Source organism: Struthio camelus, chromosome 1 (genome assembly GCF_040807025.1).
Source record: "Struthio camelus isolate bStrCam1 chromosome 1, bStrCam1.hap1, whole genome shotgun sequence".
NCBI lineage: Eukaryota > Metazoa > Chordata > Aves > Struthioniformes > Struthionidae > Struthio > Struthio camelus.
Genome location: NC_090942.1, coordinates 158,454,613 through 158,477,970, shown reverse-complemented (window position 1 = coordinate 158,477,970; position 23,358 = coordinate 158,454,613). Strand labels below are relative to the sequence as shown.

The following is a 23,358-nucleotide window of genomic DNA, read 5'->3' as shown; positions in this document are numbered from 1 at the left end:
CGCGGGAAGATATCTAACCTGTAAGTAAAGCAAAAAATTGTCATGTCCGTCTTAAATTGGCTCAAATGTGGCTAGTTCACAAGCAGCAGTAAAGGGTGTGCAGGCAGCTCGCGGTTGCAGAGCTGTCAATACCATTCCTTGCCCCAGGGGCAGTCTTAGAAATTTCTAGCCGTTCAGCTTTTGTTTACAGAACAAACATATATGATAGTGTTGTAGGTCTTATCCTTTTTTCTTCTTTTTGTTTTAAAAACTCATTTGCTCAAGACTCCCAAGTGCCTCCAGCTGCAGTCAGAGAGCCATTTACGTGTTCACAATTTATTTTGTCCTCTGACAGAGGCCCTGAGGAAACAGTCAGGCATACCACCATCCTTGCTGCCTCACCCCATAGCAGCAGCACTCTCCGCTACCTGCCTCCCCTCTCCGACCCCAAATGCGGACTTATTTGGCAGCAAGTCTCCCTCCAAAATTTGCCCTTCCCTTTGGATGGTGGAGGTTGGCAACCAAGAATCAGCAGTCTCTTGCTGTCTCATTCTTTGAAATATTTCAGAAATACACAGCATTCCTAACGCCTTCATCTGCCTTCTAAGAGTGAGGATCCACCAGGAAGATCACACAGGTAGTTCCTGCAAGCAGCTCGAGGTATTAACAAGCAAGTTCTCCCAGTCTGAGAACTGCACATCCACAAAGATTCACAGCATGTCACATACCGACAGATATTGGCAAAGTGACAGAACCGTGACCACAGCACTTCTCCCAGTCTTGCTGCTAGAGGTGCTTTATTTGAGGTGTCTAGAGGCCTGCTTAAATAACACAGCAGGTGTTTCAGCGTGCTCCAGCATCTCATTACAATACTAAGAGCGTCAACAAACCAGATGATCCGACAACAGTTACGAAACTGCCATCCTCTTCTGGCAAGTACCAATAGCTGATAAAAATGCTATCTGTATAAAAATATCTTTTGGTTAAAAGTAGCATTTGCATGTTGGAAGCAGTCCAGCGTAGACAGAGAAGCTAACCAAATTCCCCCACACCTCTGCCTGCCAGTAGTTTTTGCCAACTTAAGATGATCATTAGTTTATCAAGTGTTCATGTAAGCGAACTTCACTGTGCCACAGAACTCCTTGAACGCTGAGTAACTCCACGGGGCAAATCATACAACAGCAGGGAAATAAAAAATTATTAGGAAGCCCTTGTCATACCCTACAGGAATATAAGGTGAAGCTCTACCGAGATCTCTCTCCACGTACAGTTGATCATGACTGAAATGTAACTGACTACAACAGATGCAAATCAGAGATGGAGGTAATTCATTAATTGAAAGTGTAATTAATTGAGAGCTGCAATTAACTGAAATTCAGGAAGGTATTTAGACACATGCTTAAGTACTGTCCTCAGTAAAGACACCTTCCTAAATGACAGCCTGAGAGCCACCCTACAGAGCACAGTGAATCTTTCCACTTACAAAATGGAAACTTTAAGGCATTGCAAGGAAGAAACCCACTTCACTGCACCCCTGGACCCTCAGCACTTGGCAAGTGTGTGTGAAAAGGCATGCGTATCTTAACAAAGAACTCTCTTTTTTTCTTACCTGAGCTGTATCTGCTGCGCAAACAAAACATCCTGAATTCATCGGATGAAAATTTCTGAAGAAAATCCTAAACTCCATCAACAAAAAGATAACTTTAGCATTATACCTAATAACAACTTTTTATTGAGTTGTTCTCCCCTCTTTCATTAGTTCCATGGACTATTTCAGATCAACTAACTTTAACTATAAATATCCCATATTTGTAGTTTGAGATAGGCTTAAAGCTTTAAAGTCTAAACTGAATAAAAGCTAATTCCATATAAACATTTATATATAAATATACACACATACAAGATACAAATAATGTCAATCACAAATGCAAGATGCAGGAAAATACTTTGCAATTATGATCAAGCGTACCCTGAATAAGACTATTGGTAAAAATAAACCTAAATTACTGGACTAAGATTGGGATACAGTCTTGCAGGGAAGGGCAACTCCCAAGTTTTGCAAATTTTATGGAAAAAAAAAAAGTATTAAACTTCTTCCAAGAAAGTAAGAGTATCATTTTTTGTGTAGGACTAGAAAATGAAGGAACGCATGGAGTGAATGGAAAAAACCTTTTTTCCTATATTGCTTGAATTTACCTACGTAAGTTACGAAAGCTTAGTAATTTCATCTTAATATTCAGCTAGCTTTAAAAAACATTTTACTATTGCTACAAATAATTTCATTTACTTGAAGTAGTTAAAAGCTTGGGAGGCACATTTTAAAACATCCAATCACTTGACAACTCCACTTTCAGCAAGAAGGCTGGACAACGCAAATTAAGTGTGACCACTTCATTCCTTGTTTTTTTTTAAATAGTAAATTGGTAATAGTAATAGCTACAAACTTACTATCATCAATTCTCTGATTTTAAAAAGTTCCACTGAAATAGAAAGGCATAAGGAAAAGTCAGTACCAGAAAGAAAAATATGGAAACTATCATGAACTTAAGGATGCACATCTCAAAATTTAGCTTCAGCTACAAAATTTAAATCGCCTGAACACTGAATGAAGGTAGTAAAACGTATGGCAGTGTGCAATGTCCCAAATGAAAACAGAAATAACTGAGGCAATCAAGACAAGCTAAATCAAGAAACAGACTGCGAAAGTAAACAGACTTTTCCATAAACTCTGTGTAAGTGAATGTACTCAATGTGCCTGGAGGCTTTATGTTAGCATACAGAGGGTGAACAATATGAATAAAGTAAGGAAATAAATTCTATTGAGGCAAACTTTGAATTTGGGAAGGGATAATCCAAACTGGAAAATCACTTTTGTACTTTGGGAAGAACAGAGAAAGTAAGTCTCTTAACTCTTTCAAAGTAGGATGCTTGGCTGTGCATTATACCCACACACTTGATTTTGGGGGTCAGATTTAATAGCTATTTAAAAAAACCAGAGAGGGAAAATAGGGGGCAGGAAAATAGCACTGCTGGATTAAGAGCATCCAGCATGGCTGCAGGAAAGAAAAACTATGCCTCACTGACTACTTGGAATGCATTCAGCGCTTTGCTGCCACAGGGGACAAAAGAAAGGCCCTAGGTACCATCTAGGCCTTGAATTTTTCAGAGCACATGTAAAAAGTTCCACATGGGGCTTAACGTTCAAGATGCAGAAAGACTATACAGGAAGAAATGTGGTTCACTGGACTGAAAATTACTTACAGGAAAGGATTAATCCTTGTTAACCGTGTCTAAACACAGAAATTAAAAGAAGAGACCCACAAGGGAAGAGTTCTGGTCCTGAAATTTTTTGTTAAGCATATCACTACTTGCTACAAAGAAATTTTTGTTTTCCTCGCACACACTGTTTTTCTCAATACAAAGAAATCCCACTAGAAAAATGGAGTGGAATGTTTCAACTTTTTTTTTTTTTTTAATTGCACGTGTTGCATTAATGGTCATTTCTCTACTCTGTCTACAACATCTGCTCAGACTCAGGAAATTTCTGTCAAAATTGTGAGTGACAGGTAATTTTCCCAGGGGAGACAAGGCTTAACTGTACACAGACAACATCAGCAGAATTAAGAACAAAGCGGCTCAAACAGAACTCTGTTTTTAAAAGATGTCAATTAGTCTTCCAAGAGGGCAAAGGGGAACATATGTGCTCCAACAGCCTCTTAAGCTGTGCCTACAGGAAGAAAATTACCCACTTCTAACAATAGGTGTCAGCCATCAGCGGAGCCGAGTTAGTGTTAACTACAGCTGAATCAGGAATATGATGACAGAGAAACTCTGCTCTGTGCTACTTCAAAAACTTTGCTTCAACCTCTTCATGAGCCTTTAGGGGAAAAAAAAAGGAAATACCAGAAGTCCCTGCTTCAGTGAACTTAGAAACCTGTTTCTGGTAAAAGCTTCCTTCTCTTTGACATAGTAAACAGGACACATCCATGCCACCTGTTGACACTAAAAGACAATGCTCGGCATGCATCAGCAAGAAGGTGACAGTAAAGAATAAAGGAAAATACAAGAGACTAGTACAATGGGGCACTTGCAGGATACCTGGTAAGTACCAGACAAAATGCTGAGACTATGTCCCATCTAGCCTAAAGCAGGACAAGGAAAAACATCTACTCTTTTGTAAGCAGTCACAAAAGTACGTAAGAACATTAAGAGCATACAGAAGAGAACCCATTTATGTAATAAATGCATTATGTAATAAATACACCTGACATCAGGCACAAACGCTTCTTCTGCAAACTCTTCTCAGCTCAGTTAGAACTGAGAACTACAGGCAGTTCACGAAGACTCTCAGTTTTTACGAACAGAACCAAACTACATCCTTTTCTTCTCAACTCCAAAGTTACAAACAACGTCTGAGTCAGAGCAAGTTTCCTATATTCAAATGCAGACTAACAAGTACGTCAGCACCAGAAAAACACTCTTACTCTACTTATGCAGTTCTTTCACTGCAGTGTAAGCATATGCTCAACTGTTTTCACAAAAGAAGGCTATGATTAACATTTATCTATTAAAAACGTACATTTCTTCAATCCACAATAATAGATTACCTTAATTGTTATGTAGTTTTTTAATGATTTGGACATTTTTTCTTGACTTCCTTTAACATGCAAATGCCCTAGAACAAAAAAAAAAAAAAAAGGATAAATTAGCGTGCTTCTGAATTGGTAGTGAATGAGAAAGAACTCTGCACCGAGACACTGGAGGCAGCACATCCTGAGACAGATGTGTGCCAACCATATCAATGCAACATGTAATATTTTTCCACAACTTTGCCGACAATCCTACACACCTCTCCATCCTCAACTGTGGCTGGGTGCATTTTAAAACATAAGAAAACATTATTCAAAAGAAATATGAAAAAATAGACATTAATAAGGAAAAAACAAATAATATCCCTGTTCAGAAGCAGTGATAAAATAAACTACAAGCAAGCAAACACTTTTCAGTCTTCACAGATCTTACCTGTCTCTCTTGACTTTCCAGAAACGTTTTAACGCCTTTAAACATCTTCCAGTGACTCACAGAACAATATTCTTGCAAACCAAACAATTCTCTGTATTTTTTTAAAGGTGATCTACTTGTTGGCAGTTGTTACACTATTTTTTTTATTCCAAAGATTTGTTCTGTATTGTTTCCAAACACCGCATGTAAAATGAACGCTCTGTGCATTCCTTATTCTAAAACTTGATCTACCAAAAATTAAGAAATGGTAGGTTACCAGAATGGATTAGACAGGATAAGGAAGAACCGAGGTTTTCTGAAGCTCTATTTTAAAAGACACTGTAAAGTAAGTCGAAGTTTTTGAAATAAAACTGACAGGTTTTTCAAGTAGCTTCTCAGAAGGGATCTTCCAAAAAAGAATGCTGTATTTCTTCTTAATATTCATGCTGAAAAATCTGGCAGGAGCTTTAAGTCACGTGAGTCAGTGAGGAGAACTAAGAGTAAGAGTACCATATTCGGGAAATAAAGTCATATATGCTATCTGGGAGCTTCTTCACTCAAAGTGGAGCTAGTAATAGCAGTGGGGAGTGTCCAAGCAACAAAAGGCAGCCTTCCAGACCTCCTCCCTCCTACGCCACGTCCGCCTGCACAACTCCAGTCATCTAAACTGTGCCATGCTGAACACACACGGCCATTAGTCACAGCATTCACCGTCTGATATCTCTAGAGCACTGTAATGGAGAGACTGGAGAGCTGGGCGGAGAGGAACCTCCTGAAGTTCCACAAAGGCAAGTGCAAGGTCCTGCACCTGGGGAGGAATAACCCCATGCAGCAGGACAGGCTGCGGGTTGACCTGCTGGAAAGCAGCTCTGCCGAGAAGGACCTGGGAGTCCTGGTGGACAACAAGTTAAACATGAGCCAGCAGTGTGCCCTTGGGGCCAAGGCCAATGGTATCCTGGGGTGCATGAGGCAGAGTGTTGCCAGCAGGTCGAGGGAGGTGATCCTGCCCCTCTACTCAGCCCTGGGGAGGCCCCACCTGGAGTACTGTGCCCAGTTCTGGGCTCCCCAGGACAAGAGAGACATGGCACTACTGGAGAGAGTCCAGCGGAGGGCTACCAAGATGATGAGAGGGCTGGAGCATCTCTCCTCTGAAGAAAGACTGCAAGAGCTGGGCCTGTTCAGCCTGGAGAAGAGAAGATTGAGAGGGGATCTCATCAACGTGTACAAGTATCTGAAGGGGGAGTGTCAAGAGGATGAGGCCAGCCTCTTCTCCGTGGTGCCAAGTGACAGGACAAGAGGCAACGGGCACAAACTGAAACACAGGAAGTTCCATCTGAACAGGACGATAAGCTTTAGTGTGAGGGTTCAGACAGAGCACTGGCACAGGTTGCCCAGAGAGTAGTGGAGTCTCCTTCCCTGGAGATATTCCAAACCCGCCTGGATGCGATTCTGTGCAGTGTGCTCTAGAAGACCCTGCTTGAGCAGGGGAACTGGATTAGATGATCTCCAGAGGTCCCTTCCAACCTCATTCATTCTGTGATTCTGTACTAGCTGTTGCACTGTCCCTTCCCACGTCTGCCTCGCCCTAGGCAGCAACGACTATGCCTGCATGGCACAATTAGTTATACGCGATCTCTGCTCGCAACACAGCACCTTCACACAGGCATTGCTCTGAACAGGGTCTGTTCAGGTCCTGCGTCAGAACTGGTTCCTTTCCTGCTATCTTGGTAGGGTGACCAGGTAGACAGAAAGCACAGAATCACAGGAAGAGTTTAGCTGGAGTTTTAGGTCATCCGACCAAACCCTCTGCTCCTAGCAGGGCTAACTTCACAGCTCAATTATGCTGAAGAATCACCAAGTTCTGCTTGAAGAAAGGAATTCATTTTTGGTCTGTTCACTGCTGCGATGCTGTTTAAAGAAGAAGAGTTAGCGAGGAGATAAGATATTTGGAGAAGCCTACCCCTCGCCTTCGTCTGCTATGGGCTGAACTAATTACCTACCAAAGGCCACTCATTGACCAGCACTTGGGAGGCTGAGACAAGGAAGGGGGAGGGAGGGACGTGGCTAGGATGCCTAATTTTGACTAGTTTATTTTTAATGTAATCTCTGAACGTTGCTAGAGCTTTCAGCAGCTGCATACTCAACGTTTATGGCGCTGCAGTACAGGAAAAAGGAAGTAACCACCTCTATCACGTTTGGGAGAGTCTGCAGAGCTCAGCTTTAGGACTGAATGTTTTGTCAGAGCAACACCAGAGGTGAGCACCCGGAGCTGAGACATGCCTGTGCCCTGTCGGTCCTAGCCACACCACCACTGCTGATAGGAAGCACCAATTACTCACAGAACAGGAGCGATGCTGAACACACAGCCAGTAAGAGTACTCAGCACCATTTCAGAAATGCACTTTAAAGCCTTAATTGGCTTCTTCTATTAAAAGAGTAACCCTGTAAGTTACCAAGCACCCACAACTAAACATAATTTTCAGGTATTCAGCTAATTGCAGAATCCAGCACTTAAACATACTCAGATGATCTGAGTGTGAACTTTTCTTACTGTTAAGTACCATATCAGCACCCTGTATGCATTCAGACTTTGCAATCCAGCAATATCTGATGCCTATCTGATGTTTCAGAGTGCTCCAAAGGGCCAACATCCAACGTGCAATTATGGTTTTGTTTTCACAGACAGTGGCAGAGGTTTAACTTAACTTCTTTAGCAGCCCAGTCAGCTGTCTGAATTTTGTTACTCTCTGCACAGCATTTCTTCACAGCTTTGTCTGGAAATCTCTAGCTTCCATGAGCAGGTGAAACTCCCATCCTCCTCTTCTGGATACAAAAGCAACATGCTCAGCCCTGGTGAACAGTACGTGAAAAGTATCTGGTTTCACTTGTCAGCTCTTTCTGACAATGACTTGAATCAGCAGGAACTCTCCATGAGAAAGCTACCATCAGTCCTATGCTTGACCATCTGAAAATTTAAGTTTACACAATACACTGTATCAAGGGTAGGAGAGAATCAGAGATCTGCAGATCCAAAACCAGCTACAGCAGAAGTCTACCATCAAAATAAAATCCCATTTTCACCATGCTTGTCCTGACTGTTAACAGATGAGGCCATTTTCACTACTGTGTGGCTGAACATAGGGTTCTGCATAAGAACACTCAGACTGTCAGAGATATTGGGTATTTGCAGCTCTTACGACTTGAGTGAAACCCACACAAACTTCTTTGGTGAAGGGGAATAGCCTGGTTACGAATTTTTTTCTTTTGCAAACGTGCCTCAATATTGATTAACTTAACTTTAGGCAGTCAAATTTAAAACAATTTGACCACGTTTTGCTAAAAAGGTTATCGGTAACGTCTGAATTTGAAGTATTCCTCTCTCGAAGGGTTTCATTGCTTGCAATGAATGGTTTCATTGAAGAATTACAAAATACAAGGATTTTCATAACTTTGGCTTGGCGCTCTTCCCAGAGTACAAGTAGTCTAAAAATAAAGTCCTTATAAAAAGATTTATCCCCAGTGCAGGGATTTTCTTCCCCTAATGGGGATCGCTCCTCCAATTCTGAGCCTGCTAAAATTCCAAAGTCTGTTACCAGAATAAATTGTTTTCAAAGCTGAATCATTTGCCCTGAATAATTCACATTATTGTCCTCCAGCAAAATTTCCTGACTTAAGGAATGTAACCCATCAGCTTCTAGAGAACCCTCAGCATTTAAGTTCCTCTTGAGATCAAGTTCCTTCTGGTTTGAGAAAAAACACTCATGAGTCCTCTTTATTTATTTATTTTCAAATAACATTTCACCTCTAGTTTTGATTCCAAATCTTTAAAACTGAGACGCAGTGGATACTGCCAGCCAGAGCCCACCATTAAAAAAACAGTGAATCTCAGTGGGGAGTGCACAGAATTCCCCAGCACTTCAGGAGTAAAGCACACCCTGGAGGATGCATCAGCCTCTGGACAATCTCTATTGATTTATAACAGGCTCTACACTGGGAAATGGAACTAGGATTCAGCATTCATTTCATACACTGCAAATACATTTTAAAAATAAAGCCCGAGCAATTCCTGTAGCGGACCACAGGCTTAATTCTGCAGCTGTTACTCAGATAAGTAGCTCAATGAGCCCACTAAAATATTTGGGGCAATATTTTGTTCAGCAAGAAGAGAGACTGCAGAACTGAATCAGAATTTATCAACTTTGTTTCCTTAGCGATCATCCAGAACAACGACTGCAATAAGAAGTACAAATTTCAAGGTTCCCATCGACAGTACCATAGCTAGTACACAATGATGTAGTGCAAAGCATGATATGGCGCAAAGTTCATTGAAGCACTATTGTGCAAGGTAGCAAGGACAGGTTTACATAATCCCAAGCAATATTGTAACGGTGAAGACTGAATGAGTCAAAGACTCTTCAGGATAGTCCAGTCAGGCATAGTCAGAGGAGTTGCTGACGGGGGGAGAGAGGAGGTGTGTGACATCTACAGCCTATATTATCGCAAAGACACTCACCCCTCACCTCTGTATGAAAGAAGAGGCACTGAAGCTCTACTGTACAGTACCTTGCCTGCTGTGCCTTTTATTTTTATTTTTATTTTTATTTTTCTCCCAGGTCTTGGCTTCTCTCTATCAAGCCACAAACAGGTAGCTGAGTTCCTTTCTTTCCATGGCATTTACCTGCTGGAGGAGTACACTTTCAGTTGATGTAGATCATCACAGGCTCATTGGAATGTATACTTCTACCTGCTCTAACTGTCTCACTCTGCAGGAAATAGGCAAGATACATGCTAGCCATGCTTTTGATAGCAGAATGGACAGTCCAGTTATAACCTCACTGTCTCGCACACTCTTCTGCTCCAGGCGAGTTTCAAAGGAAGTTTCATTGTGCATCTACACCATGCAATTCTTGGGCACTACTTAACGTTTACCCAAGCAATTTTGATTTTATGCATTCTCTGACACTAACTTTTCAGACTCCTCTGCAGCTTGGCTAGTGAAGAAGCTTGTCAGAGCACTAGTGTGGTTAAGGGACCCTCAGCTGAGATGTTTTTCTGGAGGATCACAGCTTTGTGAACTTTGTTGGTTCAGCAGTTTGCACACCTTAGCATTCTCCCGATTCTTATTTTCCAAGAACACAAATGTCTTTTCTTATCGTGATTAAAAGCCTTTCACTGCAATTACAAACATAGACCATTTTACTCGGCATTCTACAAAAAACTTTTAAGCCCACCAGCAGCTGGTACTGAGAGGTGATGGAGTACAATAGCAGTTTATTCTAGTTTTGATGTTTTAAAAATATTACAGTAAACTACCTGTCCCTTCCACTCACTCGCCTTCAGATTTTGTACTTCCAAGACAATAAGAACTTCTGCTTTTAGGAGGATGACATAAGCACACATAGAAAAGATCAATTATTTTTACCCTCTTCCTGCAAGACTATTACAGCCGAAATAAAATTAAAAAGAAACACTACCATACAAAAAGTACCCTCAAATTTGAGGAAACGCAAATGTAAGGGCAAATGAGATTCTACATGAAGAATCCTCATTTCCATGTCTTTAGTTAGGATTAAACATTACACACGGGGAACGCACACAGCACTGTCAGAGATTTCCCCAATGCTCTATTAATACTAGGCATCCATTCTACTGTTTCAGGATTCACTCTCGTTTACCTTTCTTCACTTACATAGTGAGAACAGGAACTCGGTCATTGTAGTAGAGTATCTGCTTGTAATGTTTCCTCCACATTTCACAGCATACAAATGCCAAACCTAAAAAACACCCCTTGATTTTGTGCACGGCTCTCAGGTGACTAATATTTTTACTTACCAGAATGCAAAAAATAATTTCCCCATTGCTCACATTGATGATACACCTCACACTGTGCAATTTCATTTTCATGATGAGGAAATGCTAGATCTATTCCACCAGTATGGATGTCCAGATGCTTTCCAAACACTGCACTGTAACAATATTTTCCTGATCAGTAGTAGAACACTACAAAAGTTTTTTCTAAGAGAAAGGTGTAAAAGAGTAAGATGAAACAACATAAATATAAATACATCGTTTAATTGTTATAGTATCAGAACAAGACTTTAAACAGGTCTCATCACCAAAATGGCAGCAAAGCTTCCATGTAAGGCCACAGCTGCCTGCAATTAATCAATTTTCTTTACTAGGAACAATTATTTTTCTAACTTAGATACAAGAACTGCAAGCAGAACATTTCCTTTCTTGTTTAGTTACTGAATTAATATCAGACAGTGACCTTCATCTGAAAATCAAGCAACTCCAAAGTGAGATACGTTTCTTTAAACTTGGTATCGTTACTCTCTATCTTGTTCCACTTCTGTAAGAATTCAGACAATACCCTACACAGTCACGATAGAAAATGCTTAGTCCTATACTGCTACAATATCAAAATGAAGTGTCTAATTTTGGGCTTATGCTAATGAGACTGAAGAATCAAGTCCACTGAAGTCACAACAGCGTAAAGCCACAAACGAAAGGAGAAACCAGACTTCCACACGTAGCTGAATTTCCACGAGTGACCCGTTGAAAATACAAACCTCTGATTCGGTAGCAGTCTGGGTTATACATGTGCACAGGTCAGCGACAAGGAAATATGAGCCCCTTGCCTGTGATCTCCCAAGCCGACTCCCATCATCCTCATAGCACTGCTGCATCTGTGCAGGTTAGCCGAGTACTTACTTTCAACCACCAGTATTTATAGAGAGGCCTGGGCTACACAAGGCGGTCATGTGACAACATGACACAGACCTAGAGGCTCCCTGGTTAAAGCACAGGAGTCAAGTACTATCCGCTACTCCTGCGGGTCCCTGTTACATCACTTGGGACAAGTTAATAACTTGGTTTTGCTCTTCTGTTAAATAAAGACAATATTTACATTCTCACAGGCAAGCAAATCTATATGAATGCCCAGTAGCTGCAGACTCTCAAGTTAGAAAAGAAAGAAAAAGTGTATATATATATATACATATACATACATACATATATAATATATATATATAAAATGTCGTCTATGCAAGTAGAAGATAAAACATGAGACACACACACGCACACAGACACACATCATCTTTCCAAGTGTCATATCAACATGTTGCTCCTCTTTTTCTGGTAGCTGGTTAGATATTAGTACTTTTGTTGCTTTTTGGGGCAAAACGCCCTCTGACATCCAGGCTTGTGACTGATCTGCAGAACTAGTCAAGGCAGAGGAAGGGAAGAAACAGAGAAAGACATCACTGGTGAACTGGCTGATGGCCGTTTCCCAAGTTCATGCCCATCTGCTTATTTCCATCTGCTCCAAAAACAGATTAAGCATAGCTCTTCACAGGAGCAACCCCTACTCTTGCCTTCCCTGCCATCTACAGAGGAACACTGCCATTTGCAGATTCCTCCAAAAAGGCAAATAAGGGCTGAGGAGAGGGGAAAAGGGAACTGCAAAATGCTCAGGAACAGGAGGAACGACCCTTCTCACTGCAAGTGAAGCTTCAGCAAGAGATCAGATGTAAGTCATCTCAGATGGTTCCCTTCATCAGGATTGTAATAGAGACCAATTCTCTTCTCATTCTTCCTTTTCCCACATACTTTAAAGAAACTCTAAAATTAATTCACTGAAATGACTAAGTGCTTTGAGATCTTTGGCAAAACAGATGGGTAAGTAGTTATTGTTTAAAATGGGTATCTGACAGCTGACTGTGACAGTAAAACATTTTAGGTGACTTACAAAAAAATAAGTTCTCCATTTTTCACAGTCAAATATTACCGCACTTATGCTCTGCATGGGTCAGCTGCTATTTGCATGACAGAAGCCGCCTCCTCCAGCCACAGGAAATAAGTTTTTTCAGAAATACAGGCTATAAATAGCATCACATCAGCAGATGGGCGACTTTATAGCGGGTTGGCATTTCTTACCTACAGTACATTTCTGTCACAGGTTGCACTTCAAACAGCACGTTTTCGTACACTTCAGTTGCTTTAACAACTCCTTCACAGTGCTGAAACTACTTACTGACATAAAATCTTCTTTACCAATGCTTTTCACAATCAGGAACTAATGACTAACAACCCCAGGTGCCCCAGGACAGCATATGAAAGAGAAACCTAAAGCAATAGTTCCATCTACTCTCAGTCTGGGCTCAGCTCTCAAGTTAAAAAGGGTAAGACCTCAGTAATTTGTTATTAACTTCCAAAAAAGATCCAAGGCTATTGCAAACTAAGTATCACTACCAATCTTCCAGGACAGAAGAGGACTCTCTTTTTCCAAAAAATACACGAATGAATAGGGCTACTGCAGAGGACAAAGTACTATCATCCTGCAGAGAAAAGAAAATAAAACTCCAAATTTGGAGCAAATGAATTTAAACCAACTATGAGCAAAGTGCTATTCTGCACAATTCACGTTATGCCCACAGAATATACGGCCACAGAGAAATCAGAACATCTAATGCTATGGTTGAATTTTGAAGAAAGATGAATAACATTTTGATCATTAGCCTGCATATCCACAAATGCCGTTATGGTAAGGACAGCCAAATCTCATATATTGACTGGAGTTGGGATGGAAGCCCATACCCTATCCTCTTAATATAGCACTACATGCTTGATTAGGTGTGTTGGATGCTGCACAAAGTGGAAGAGAGGTAGATGAAAGAGGTACCATAGCTTCCATTAGAACTTTGATTACTCAGTTCAAGTCAAAAGACTTGCTAATTCACTGCGTGATCCTGCATGGCAAACCTTAAGCGCCCACGTCTCTCGTAAAAGAGAGAAATTACTAAAACGTAACAAGACAGCTGCTCTGTTAAGGTGGAGCTGAGTTGGTTTGGGCCACACCAGACACCCAACACTGCAGAAAGTACTCAGATTAAAACGAGTGCTTTTTACCGACCAGGTAAAATAGTTTCAGTACCATTGCTACCACTGTATTGTGACTGAAAACAAAAATCAGCACTGGATTTAAAATCCAAGACATCTGACCTTGCTATTGTGGAGCACTCAATGTGCCATCCAGGTCTTCCTCTTCCCCAGGGAGAAGCCCAAGATAGCTCTTGAGGTTTGGCAGCCTTCCACAGGGCAAAATCTTTATCGTGTCGTTTATCAGTATCGACTGTCAAGAGTAAGTGATTTGTTAATGGAATATGTCTCAGAAAGAACAAACAATGAAAGCAAAAGGAAATGCACATGTAGGGAACTACTCAGATTTTACTCTCATTTGCCCAGCTTCTTTTTCCTGTATCTTTCCTTCCTTTCCCCTTACACAGGGCTTTCAGTGTGTCAATCAAATCTTTGGAGAACAACATGTATATATATACACTTTGAATGAGACTGCTGCAGGCTAAAAAAAGAAAAGGGGGTTCAAAATTCTTTAATATATCTTATCCTTACAGCCCTTTTGGCCTTATCTGGTTTTACATCTTTTAGTTACTTATCAGACAGATTCCTACAACAAATAGGTTGCTCTGCAGTGAGAGAAGTAAAAAACTTTTTTCCTCTGGGCCACAAATGATTTCTCATTCACGTTCTACAAAATCAAAACCAAGAATATCAGAACTAATCCTGGGCAGCAGCGACATTCCAGTATCATTTTCACCAACGTCTAATCTAAAGACAAAAGTCTCCTCCCTAGCTATGTTTGCTGCTTCCTTCACTATACAGCCACGGATGACACTAGCCATTTTTGCCATGCTACTGCAGAAAGGTGGGTCATGTTCAACAGTTAGTCCCTGTTGACTCCTAACTCCCATTCAGACAAACACTACTCCTAGCACAAGCTACAGAATTGGGTTCTAGAGTCTCCATTTTTTGTTGATAAATACATGGTCTTGTAGTTGACAAAACGATTTATCTATTTGGTTTGACGGGATCCAGCTTAGCAAACAACTCACATTGCTCTAAGCTCCCTGTTCTTAATTATTTAACATTGCTCATCTGTTTAATCAGCAGTGATGTTAGACTTGCTTCTACTTGTTCCAGATCACAAATGAAAATACTTCGTATTACTGGGTCTAAACTAGTCCCTGCAGGATTCCAGTATCAACACATTCTAATAATGATTGTCCACTGAGTTATTTTTGGAGATCTGTTAGATGGTCATTCTTACTGACCCATTCAGCTTGTACTTTATTGATATATAGAATCAATTTCTATTCAGAATGTCACGCAATACTAAAATGAAGCACATTACAAGAATCTATTACACCTGCTTCATCAGTCAAACTTGATAAAACTAGGATTATATTCCTCTCCCTTTACGTCTTATGAACTGAATCCTTAGCTTGGTTTTTTCATTATTTTGCCAGGCTCTGACTGGCCACTATCTGATGACTCCATCCCATCCTTGCCTTTTTTGAGTATTGATACGAAAAAGCACTATTCCCATCTTCTGGGTTATAGACTAAATAACAGTCAGAAAATCTTTACAAGAAACAGTAAATTTAGTAATAAGCGACTTGAGGGAAACAGGGTAAAACAGTTTCAGTCACAGAATCACAGAATGGATGAGGTTGGAAGGGACCTCTGGAGATCACCTAGTCCAACCTCCCTGCTCAAAGCAGGGTCACCTATAGAAGGCTGCTTAAGGCCTTGTCCAGTTGGGTTTTGAATATCTCCAAGGACAGAAACTCCACAACCTCTCTGGGCAACCTCTTCCAGTGTTTGACCACCCTCATAGTAAAATGGGGTTTTTTTTCTACGTTTAAATGGAATTCTCTGTATTTCAATTTATTGCCTTTTGTCCTGTCACTGGGCACCACTGAGAAGAGTTTGACTCAGTCTTCTAAGATCCCTCCAGCTTTCTTTTCTCAAGGCTAAACAATTCCACTTTCCTCAGCCTTTCCTTGTACGACAGATGCCCCAAGCCCTTCATCATTTTTGTGGCCCTTCACTGGGCACACTCCAGTATGTCCATGTGTCTCTTGTACTGGAAAGCCCAGACCTGAACCCAGCACTCCAGATGTGTCTCACCGGGGCTGAATATAGAGGAAGGATCACCTCCCTCAACCTGCTGACAACGCTCTTCCTAATACAGCCCCAGGAGGCAGCTGGCCTTCTTTGCCACGAGGGCACATTGCTGGGTCATGATCAATTTGGGGTCCTCCAGGAAGCCCCCGGTCCTTCTCTGCAAAGCTGTTTGCCAGTTGGTCGGCCCCCACCACGTACTGGTGCATGGGGTTATTCATCTCAAGCTTTGTTATGGCAACAGCATTTTTCCATTGTTAAATAAGAGTGCTAGTCTCCTTTACCCAAAGGAGAAACTGTGAGGCAGCCTGCAGAGCGAACAGAGCTCTGAAACACAGTCCTGGTTTCAGGGAACAGCAAGAGGCAATTGCCTTCACATCCTCTGCTCTCCTGGATGATTCTGCTTTTGATACTATACCCTGTAGCTGCCACTCTTTGCTTGGGTACTGTCTAGGATGTTCAGGAATGGAAACATTCTGGATTCACAGAGAAAGAAGAGACTGACCTATAATCTACCTATTTTTAATTTCTGGATGGAGAGAAAGGGTGAACGAACACAAGCCCTGTTTTGATGTTCTGCTTCCAACAACAACAGGCATTAAAAAGAAAAAAAAAGCCCTGAAAAGCCCCAGACATTGGCAAAAAACAACACGTTCCAGTAGTTATTCCATAAGACTGAAGTTCCAAATGCAGTTCTTAACAAGAGTTAAGAGCAAACAAAAAAGGCGTAATGCCTTAAAAAAAACCTTCTGTGCTTACATAACAAAACACGTCACAATAAATCATAGTGCATCTCTAGCTATACTCAGTCGGGGACCACTATGCTACTGTATGCCTAGGGCTCATCAAGAGGATAATTATAGCCTATCAATAACTTTCTCTAAAGAACTGTCAACGAAATACATTTCCTCTGTGAATTCTAATGCTGAAACAACTCCAGAGCAGAGCTGTGAGAATTTTTTGGCTGCAATTCCTGGGCATCAGCCTCCCAAACTTGTTCAGTAATTCCACACAGATTTTTCAATGAAGAAATGCTGAACTTCAGCACGTAAAGGATGGCGACCTGCATCAAGCTTTCCTACATGAAGAGCTAATCACACCCAACTTATGGAAACTGCAGAGAGTCTCAGCAATCCTGCTGAGCTGCTGGACAACTACAGCCAGGGCTATAAGCCTGCTTTACCACAGTCTATCAAGTAACCTCCCATCCCTCACACAGTCTGCTCAGCAGTAGTTTGGTAATGAAAGCAGTAACTTCATCCAGTTGGTATACATCAGAAGGGTGTAACTGCCCAAACAATGGTACAATAGATGGCGTTTTCTGCATTTACTCTTGACTGCCTCATCACTGGCTAGTGCGAAGGCTCAGAAGATAACCTCACTATTAAATTTGTATGTATCACTCACAGGTATTTAAATAAAATTGATTAAGACCTGTAACTGTTCTCAGGTACCTGACCAAAGGTATAGAAAAAAAATCAAATACGAAAAGAGACAGAGATTTCTCTTACACTGGCAGCAGTGAGAGCTTCAGAAAAAATTATTAGAACAATGTGGTCTTAATTAACCAAAAAGCTGGCTACGTACAACCAGTCAGAAAATTTTTTCAGATTGTTCTGTGAAGCTTTATGCATAGATGAGTCAAGAGTTCAACAAAGCATTAATGCAAACCAGTGACACGAACTTACCTACTTCATCTTCTGTGTCAGGATAAATAGTAGTTAACACTCCGTATCTTTTCCCCCAAGACTTAACATCAAAATAAACATTGCCTAACAGAAAAGAGATGTTTAGTTTTATATCAAAAATTCAATATACTGATATGATGAAGAGATAACATTTCCCTGAAAGCAAATCAAAATAAAATGCCCTTGAACTTCCATTTGAAATTTTGATTTAGAAATTCAGAAATACTGCACAAGTAGCAGCACATGTTTCCATGTTATTTGCTCTCCAGTAACTTCATTGCATTTGCTCATTTTGCACATGAAGATTACTTTTTTTTCCTCCCCTGGAGATCTCACGGGGTTCTTTCCTGTCCATGCACAATCAGCAAACCCCTCCACAACTGAAGAGAAATCTATTACTATTCCAATTATAACGCAATTGAATCCTTCTGCAACCACCAGCTCTGCTGAAAAGCTTCCACGCATTGTGCTTTGCAGCCTCGCGCTACATAGCGCAGAGCAGATGGCCATTCCCTGTTTAGAGTTAACAGGTTTCTCCAGGTCTCTTGTAGCACCCAGGCCAGGATCTCCCTATAGTAGTTTGCTGTTCAATTACAGTAAACAATTACATTAGTGATGAGTTACATTTAACTCAGAAACTGAGCAACAGTCGTTCTGTGTAGTCATATCATTGCAGATAAGTTGCTCACGCCCTGTCTGTTAACAAACAGAAGGAAACCTGGTACAGGGCACCTCATCTGATCCCAAAACAGGATTACTACGAGCACTGATTTCCTGTCCACGTGCTAACATGGAGATGCCTTGATACAAGTCTTACCTTCTGAGGTTGTATAAGCTTGTCCACTAGCAATTATTCTTTTTATAAAGGAAACTATCTGAGGGATGTTTTCAGTCACTCTCATATATACCGTAGGAGGAAGGACCTTAAACAAAGAAACCGTAACAGCTTATTAGCCTGTGTGTCAAATATACTGCTGGCAAGTCACTTCAATTTAAGAAGCATAAAATCTTTAAAGAATGTTCAGCTCAGTTTTACCTTTCCAAAAAAATACTGCAAATCGAAAGAGCCATAGACAGCATTTAAGATATAGGTAATAAAAAAAAAAAAATAATTTGAAGAGCTCAAAAAAAAGAAAGAAAAAGAAAAGAAAAAAAAAAGTATTCACTAATTTTCTCCAGTGGCTTACTCTCCACTTCTGACAGTACTCTGGACCAGAAAGAAAGTCATCTGAAGTCCATAAAAATATTTTGTGTCTGACATGCTCAAGATCAGGTTGTTTCTTTATATTAGTAAATATGTGTAATTAGGGAACCACAGCTCAGTTGCCTAAGGCAAAGAAGTCGTATTCCTCAATAAATGTAACACACAAATTAGTCTTCCACGACAGTCAGGGTCTGATTTTTTTCCTCTCCCCTTACTCAAAAGGGGCATAATAGAAAGCCATTTTTCCCCCCAAAAGAGAGAAAAAAGTAAGTCCATATTCAATATCTTAACAATACTTCACCACACAAGCCATTAATCAACTTATTTCTTAAGATAAAACTGTCACAGTCAGATTCCTTATGAAAACAAATGCTTTAAAATATTCTTAAATTTAGAAGTTCAAGTATCTGTACCTTCAAGGCAGCCATATCTTGTTTAAAGTCTTCTTCATAAATACGAGCAAGAGCTACCGGCGATACACTCATCTGAAAAAGGAGAAGCAGATTAGTAAATCATAAATCAAAGTAATATAAAATACTGCAATCTTTTATCACTCAGTTAATAGCTAATTAGAAGACTTACAGAGTCCCCAAAGTAGAGAGTCAGAAAGGCTTATTAATCTAACATTCTTTAAGTTATTTATAACTGAAAAGTGGTATTTCATTTACACTTTTGAGTTACCAAAATATTTTAGTACCAATCTTTTACAAGAAAGCAACTAAGGACAACATTAACAAGCTCCTTCCCTCCCCCATCATGTTTCTCTTGAGAGGGTCTTCCACTAGTGACAAGTTCACAGGATGTGAAATTCACTCAACTTACTGTCAGGGGATACTGATGCAACCTGCATGTCAGAAAGACAGATCATAGACTTGCAGGATCAGGCAGGATATTAATTTTCAGTGATTAAAAAAAATAAGATGTTTCAGCTAGTCGCTGTTACTCATATATATCAACACAATCAGAGAAAATTAACTGAAAGTCAGTTTCATATTTTGCCAAGCACACTAGTTCTCAAACACCTTTTCCACATTTCTCATTCGTGAGTTGACTGACAGGAACAGACATCTTCACAGAAGTAAAGAATAAGTGCAGTCCACAAGGAAAGAGGCAATTTGTACATGACAAGATACTTGTCCCAAATATTCAGAATAGGTCAGGGCTTGAAAGATATGTGGTAACAAAACCTGCCCTAGCAAGCAGAAGCATGATATCAAAGCACTTCAAATTCAAAATTTTTCAGCTTCTCTGAGGAAAATGTACTGGGCAGGAGCTAACCCAGTGACGTTCTCTCCAGCTTGCAGATAACTGAATCATTACAAACATAAATTCAGTTTCATTGCTATTATTCACTGCAGGAGCATAATTAAGGGGTCTGGTTTTCAGCCTGCAGGTGCTCACCATGATTTGAACAAGCTACTGGATAAGCGAACCAAAGTTCTGGTGAACTCATCCTGCAACGAGGACGATGCTCAGCAATGAAAAACAAAGGCATACCTCTGTCTACACACCAGGGTGTTCTTCCTGACACCAGCACTGGGCTTCATCTCATTAATACCCAGCTAAGCTGCTGCTTTGATCAACAGAAAGGCACCTATAGAAGACAAGGAAATTCCTCCCATCTTTGTACAGATGCCCAAAACATAAGATTCATCTCCTTTTCAGAGGACTACAGAGGGAATGTAGCATGATCATCATAGACAAGATGCCTCACTTTCAGATTCTTTCCAGATGAATCTCAAGAGGATGGGGAACAAAGGGTGTTGGGCATGTTGATCTGACACTGTAATGCTTCAGGTATTGCAGGCCCAGCAACAAAAAAAAAAAAAAAAAAAAAAAAAATCAAAGCACGCAGGCAGAGGTCTTGGCTATCCAAACAGAATGCACAGAGCAAAGCAGGCACCAACCAACGACACAAAGATTTCTTCAGAAAACAAAAGAATGGGGTAAATGAACATAAATTCTTTAAAAATATTATGTCATTTCTTCCCATCAAGCATAATAGCCAATGTCCATCATGTTCTGACAATAAAAAATTTAAAATGCGTACACACTGATTTAAAAGCAGCATTTTTTAGAGTACTGGCCTCCTGCCTTAAAAAAAGGCTGGAAGTAAATGGAAAAAAGAGGAAAAAAAAAAAGGGATTTCTACATGAGAGCAGTAAGCTAACGTTCTTTAGAATGTAGTGCCCTACGTTAAACTGCAGTAGTAACTGTTTATTTAAAAATTAAATATAAAAAAAAAGACACCTGTTAAATTCTCTGGCTTCAAGAAACTAGCTTAAAGCTTGCAACTGTAATTAGATCCAGCACATTCACTGATGATTCAGAAGACATGAGTTACAAATTAAAAAAAAAAAAAAAGTCATTAAAAAAATTTAAAGCCAAAATCTTTAGTATTTTAGGGTTCAAAAAAGAAAAAGAAATGGAATAATCATTCACCAAGCTCAGGTGGCAAAAGAAAAAAAAAAAAAAAGGTCAGATTAAAATCCAGTTGAGAGCTACTGACAACCATAAAACTTCTAATAAGGCCAACAACCCTGAGAATTCAGTGAAAGGTCTGGTTGAGTTAATGCTTTTTTAGCCCTACTATTTTTGTATTAATCCAACCCTAAAAGGCCCCAGTCTCGTCAAGACTTACCCATACACTCTGCGTCAACTTTCAAATAGGCCATGAACTCAAACAGGATTAAGCAAACTTTTTAAGATTCTGACGTGACAGCTAGATGGCACTCAGCACCTTTCAGGAGTTGCCCTCATGTTCATGAGATGGTAGAACTCTGGATATCATGTTTCATACTGTCAGCACTGCTTTAATGACTGATGCTGAAAGAACATGAGCAATGACACACAACTTTTCTTCAGAGAACAGCCTGAAATCTACTGGCTGATTATGTTTTGCTTTTGGGATAAGACAATCTTCGACTCTGCTGAAGGTTTACAGTGGCTGTTTGTTTCCCTTCCTGATACAGTGCAAGGTCATAAGGAAATCTGCCCCGAGTACTGTAATACGGCCCATGCTGCCTCTCAACGGACAAGTCTCAGCACTGTTTCCTCCACACAGCTGTCTATGCCAAACCCTCTAAAACCAAAGATGACTAGAACTTTCAAAATGTATTATATACTAGTTAAAACAAAACAGAAATCAAAGCCTAGGTCCTTTCCCATAGGTAAGTAGGCACAGAAAACACTGAAAGTTTGGGTGAGAGATTCTAACAAATACATACCTCATTGGCTCTTTTAATTATTTTGTCATCTATGTCGGTAATCCCCATCACCATGATTACTTCAGTTCCAAAAAACCTAGTCATTATTCTTCGAATTATATCAAACCTAACATAGGAACTGGAAGAGAAAAAAACATAGGCTTTTACACATGCATCATGCATTAGTGAGAATAAGTTTATATAAAAATAACCACCACCACTAACACCCAGAGAAACATGCTAGATCAGCCAATACTTGGAACAACAAGGACTTGAGTAGACAAAATGCTTTTCGAAAACTAGTTACAACCTGCACAAAAGTCAAGTAAATTTCAATTGAACTGGTCTACCCTCTTCTGGCATTAGTGACACATTACATCAAATTTTCTGAATTTTCTTTTGTTGCACCTCTGTAGCAAAACTTCAAAGTGAGTTTGAAGCTACGCGTTAACTAGAAGACTTTCTTAAAGTAAAGAATATGAAACAAGCACACATATGAACAGATTTTATATTCTTCAAAATAAAAACCCCCAGTCCTTTTAAATTCTAATAGGTTTTCAAATGCCACAGTGCAGAAGAATACAGAGAAATAAAATAATATAATAAGGTTTAAATTAACTTTGCTTAGAGTCAAATAACAACTGCAGCTATTAGTTACAAACAAACCATTTCATTAATACATCACAGATGTTTTCCAATACCAGAGAACAGCTACTTCTGGGGGATATTTTGTTTTACTTAACACTTCAAAAAAAATGTCAAAATTATTCAGGAACTTCATGATAAAACACAATTGTTAATGCTGTCAGATTATTCTATATACAAGCTGTACAGGCCTGTAGCAGCCTTCTGCTGCTCAAAGACTTTCCACTTAGAATTCTAAAAACGTGCTTTGACTAAGTAAAAATCAATTACTATGTGAAATATTAAAAAGTGACTAGAGGCTCTCGGCCCACGCTGCAGGACACTGATAATCTTCAGCCTCAACTGACTTGGAAGAGAATTGAGTGTACTGTTTCTGCAGGATGGAGTCCAAAAGCAAATTCACAGATGTACAGTTTTCCCTTTCACCTAAATGAACTGCAATAACTGTGCCTGCCAAAGCAAGCAAGTGTAAACAAACATCATGAATGGATCTGCATCCGCTCCCTTAGCTGCAGGGACAAGGTGGCACGAGGGTTCAGATTTAAATATGTGTATAACTTGATAGAGAAAAAAAAAAAACCAACTTTTTCTGTTTGCACTGTGTTCATACTAAAAGAGGCTACTTGAAAGATAGCACATGCTGCCAAGTAGG

The 23,358-nt window shown here is 40.1% G+C and overlaps 1 protein-coding gene across 7 annotated transcripts in view; it reads right to left on the bottom strand.

Moving 5' to 3' along the window:
• Positions 1 to 23,358, bottom strand: part of CARS2 (cysteinyl-tRNA synthetase 2, mitochondrial) — a 43,656-nt gene that overhangs the window by 15,671 nt on the left and 4,627 nt on the right. For 4 of the 7 annotated variants that reach the window (XM_068927406.1, XM_068927378.1, XM_009666398.2 and 1 more), the window contains 8 exons: positions 22,083 to 22,200; positions 19,269 to 19,340; positions 18,469 to 18,574; positions 17,652 to 17,735; positions 13,984 to 14,113; positions 10,813 to 10,946; positions 4,587 to 4,654; positions 1,589 to 1,655 (listed from right to left, as the gene is read on the bottom strand). In XM_068927406.1, coding sequence (XP_068783507.1) covers positions 1,589 to 1,655; positions 4,587 to 4,654; positions 10,813 to 10,946; positions 13,984 to 14,113; positions 17,652 to 17,735; positions 18,469 to 18,574; positions 19,269 to 19,340; positions 22,083 to 22,166 — 745 coding nt within the window. In that variant the 5' untranslated portion in view covers positions 22,167 to 22,200. Of the gene's footprint in view, positions 1 to 1,588; positions 1,656 to 4,586; positions 4,655 to 10,812; positions 10,947 to 13,983; positions 14,114 to 17,651; positions 17,736 to 18,468; positions 18,575 to 19,268; positions 19,341 to 20,352; positions 20,450 to 21,496; positions 21,677 to 22,082; positions 22,201 to 23,358 lie in introns of those variants that run through there. The other 3 variants (XM_068927391.1, XM_009666417.2, XM_068927395.1) reach the window with 3 other exon arrangements.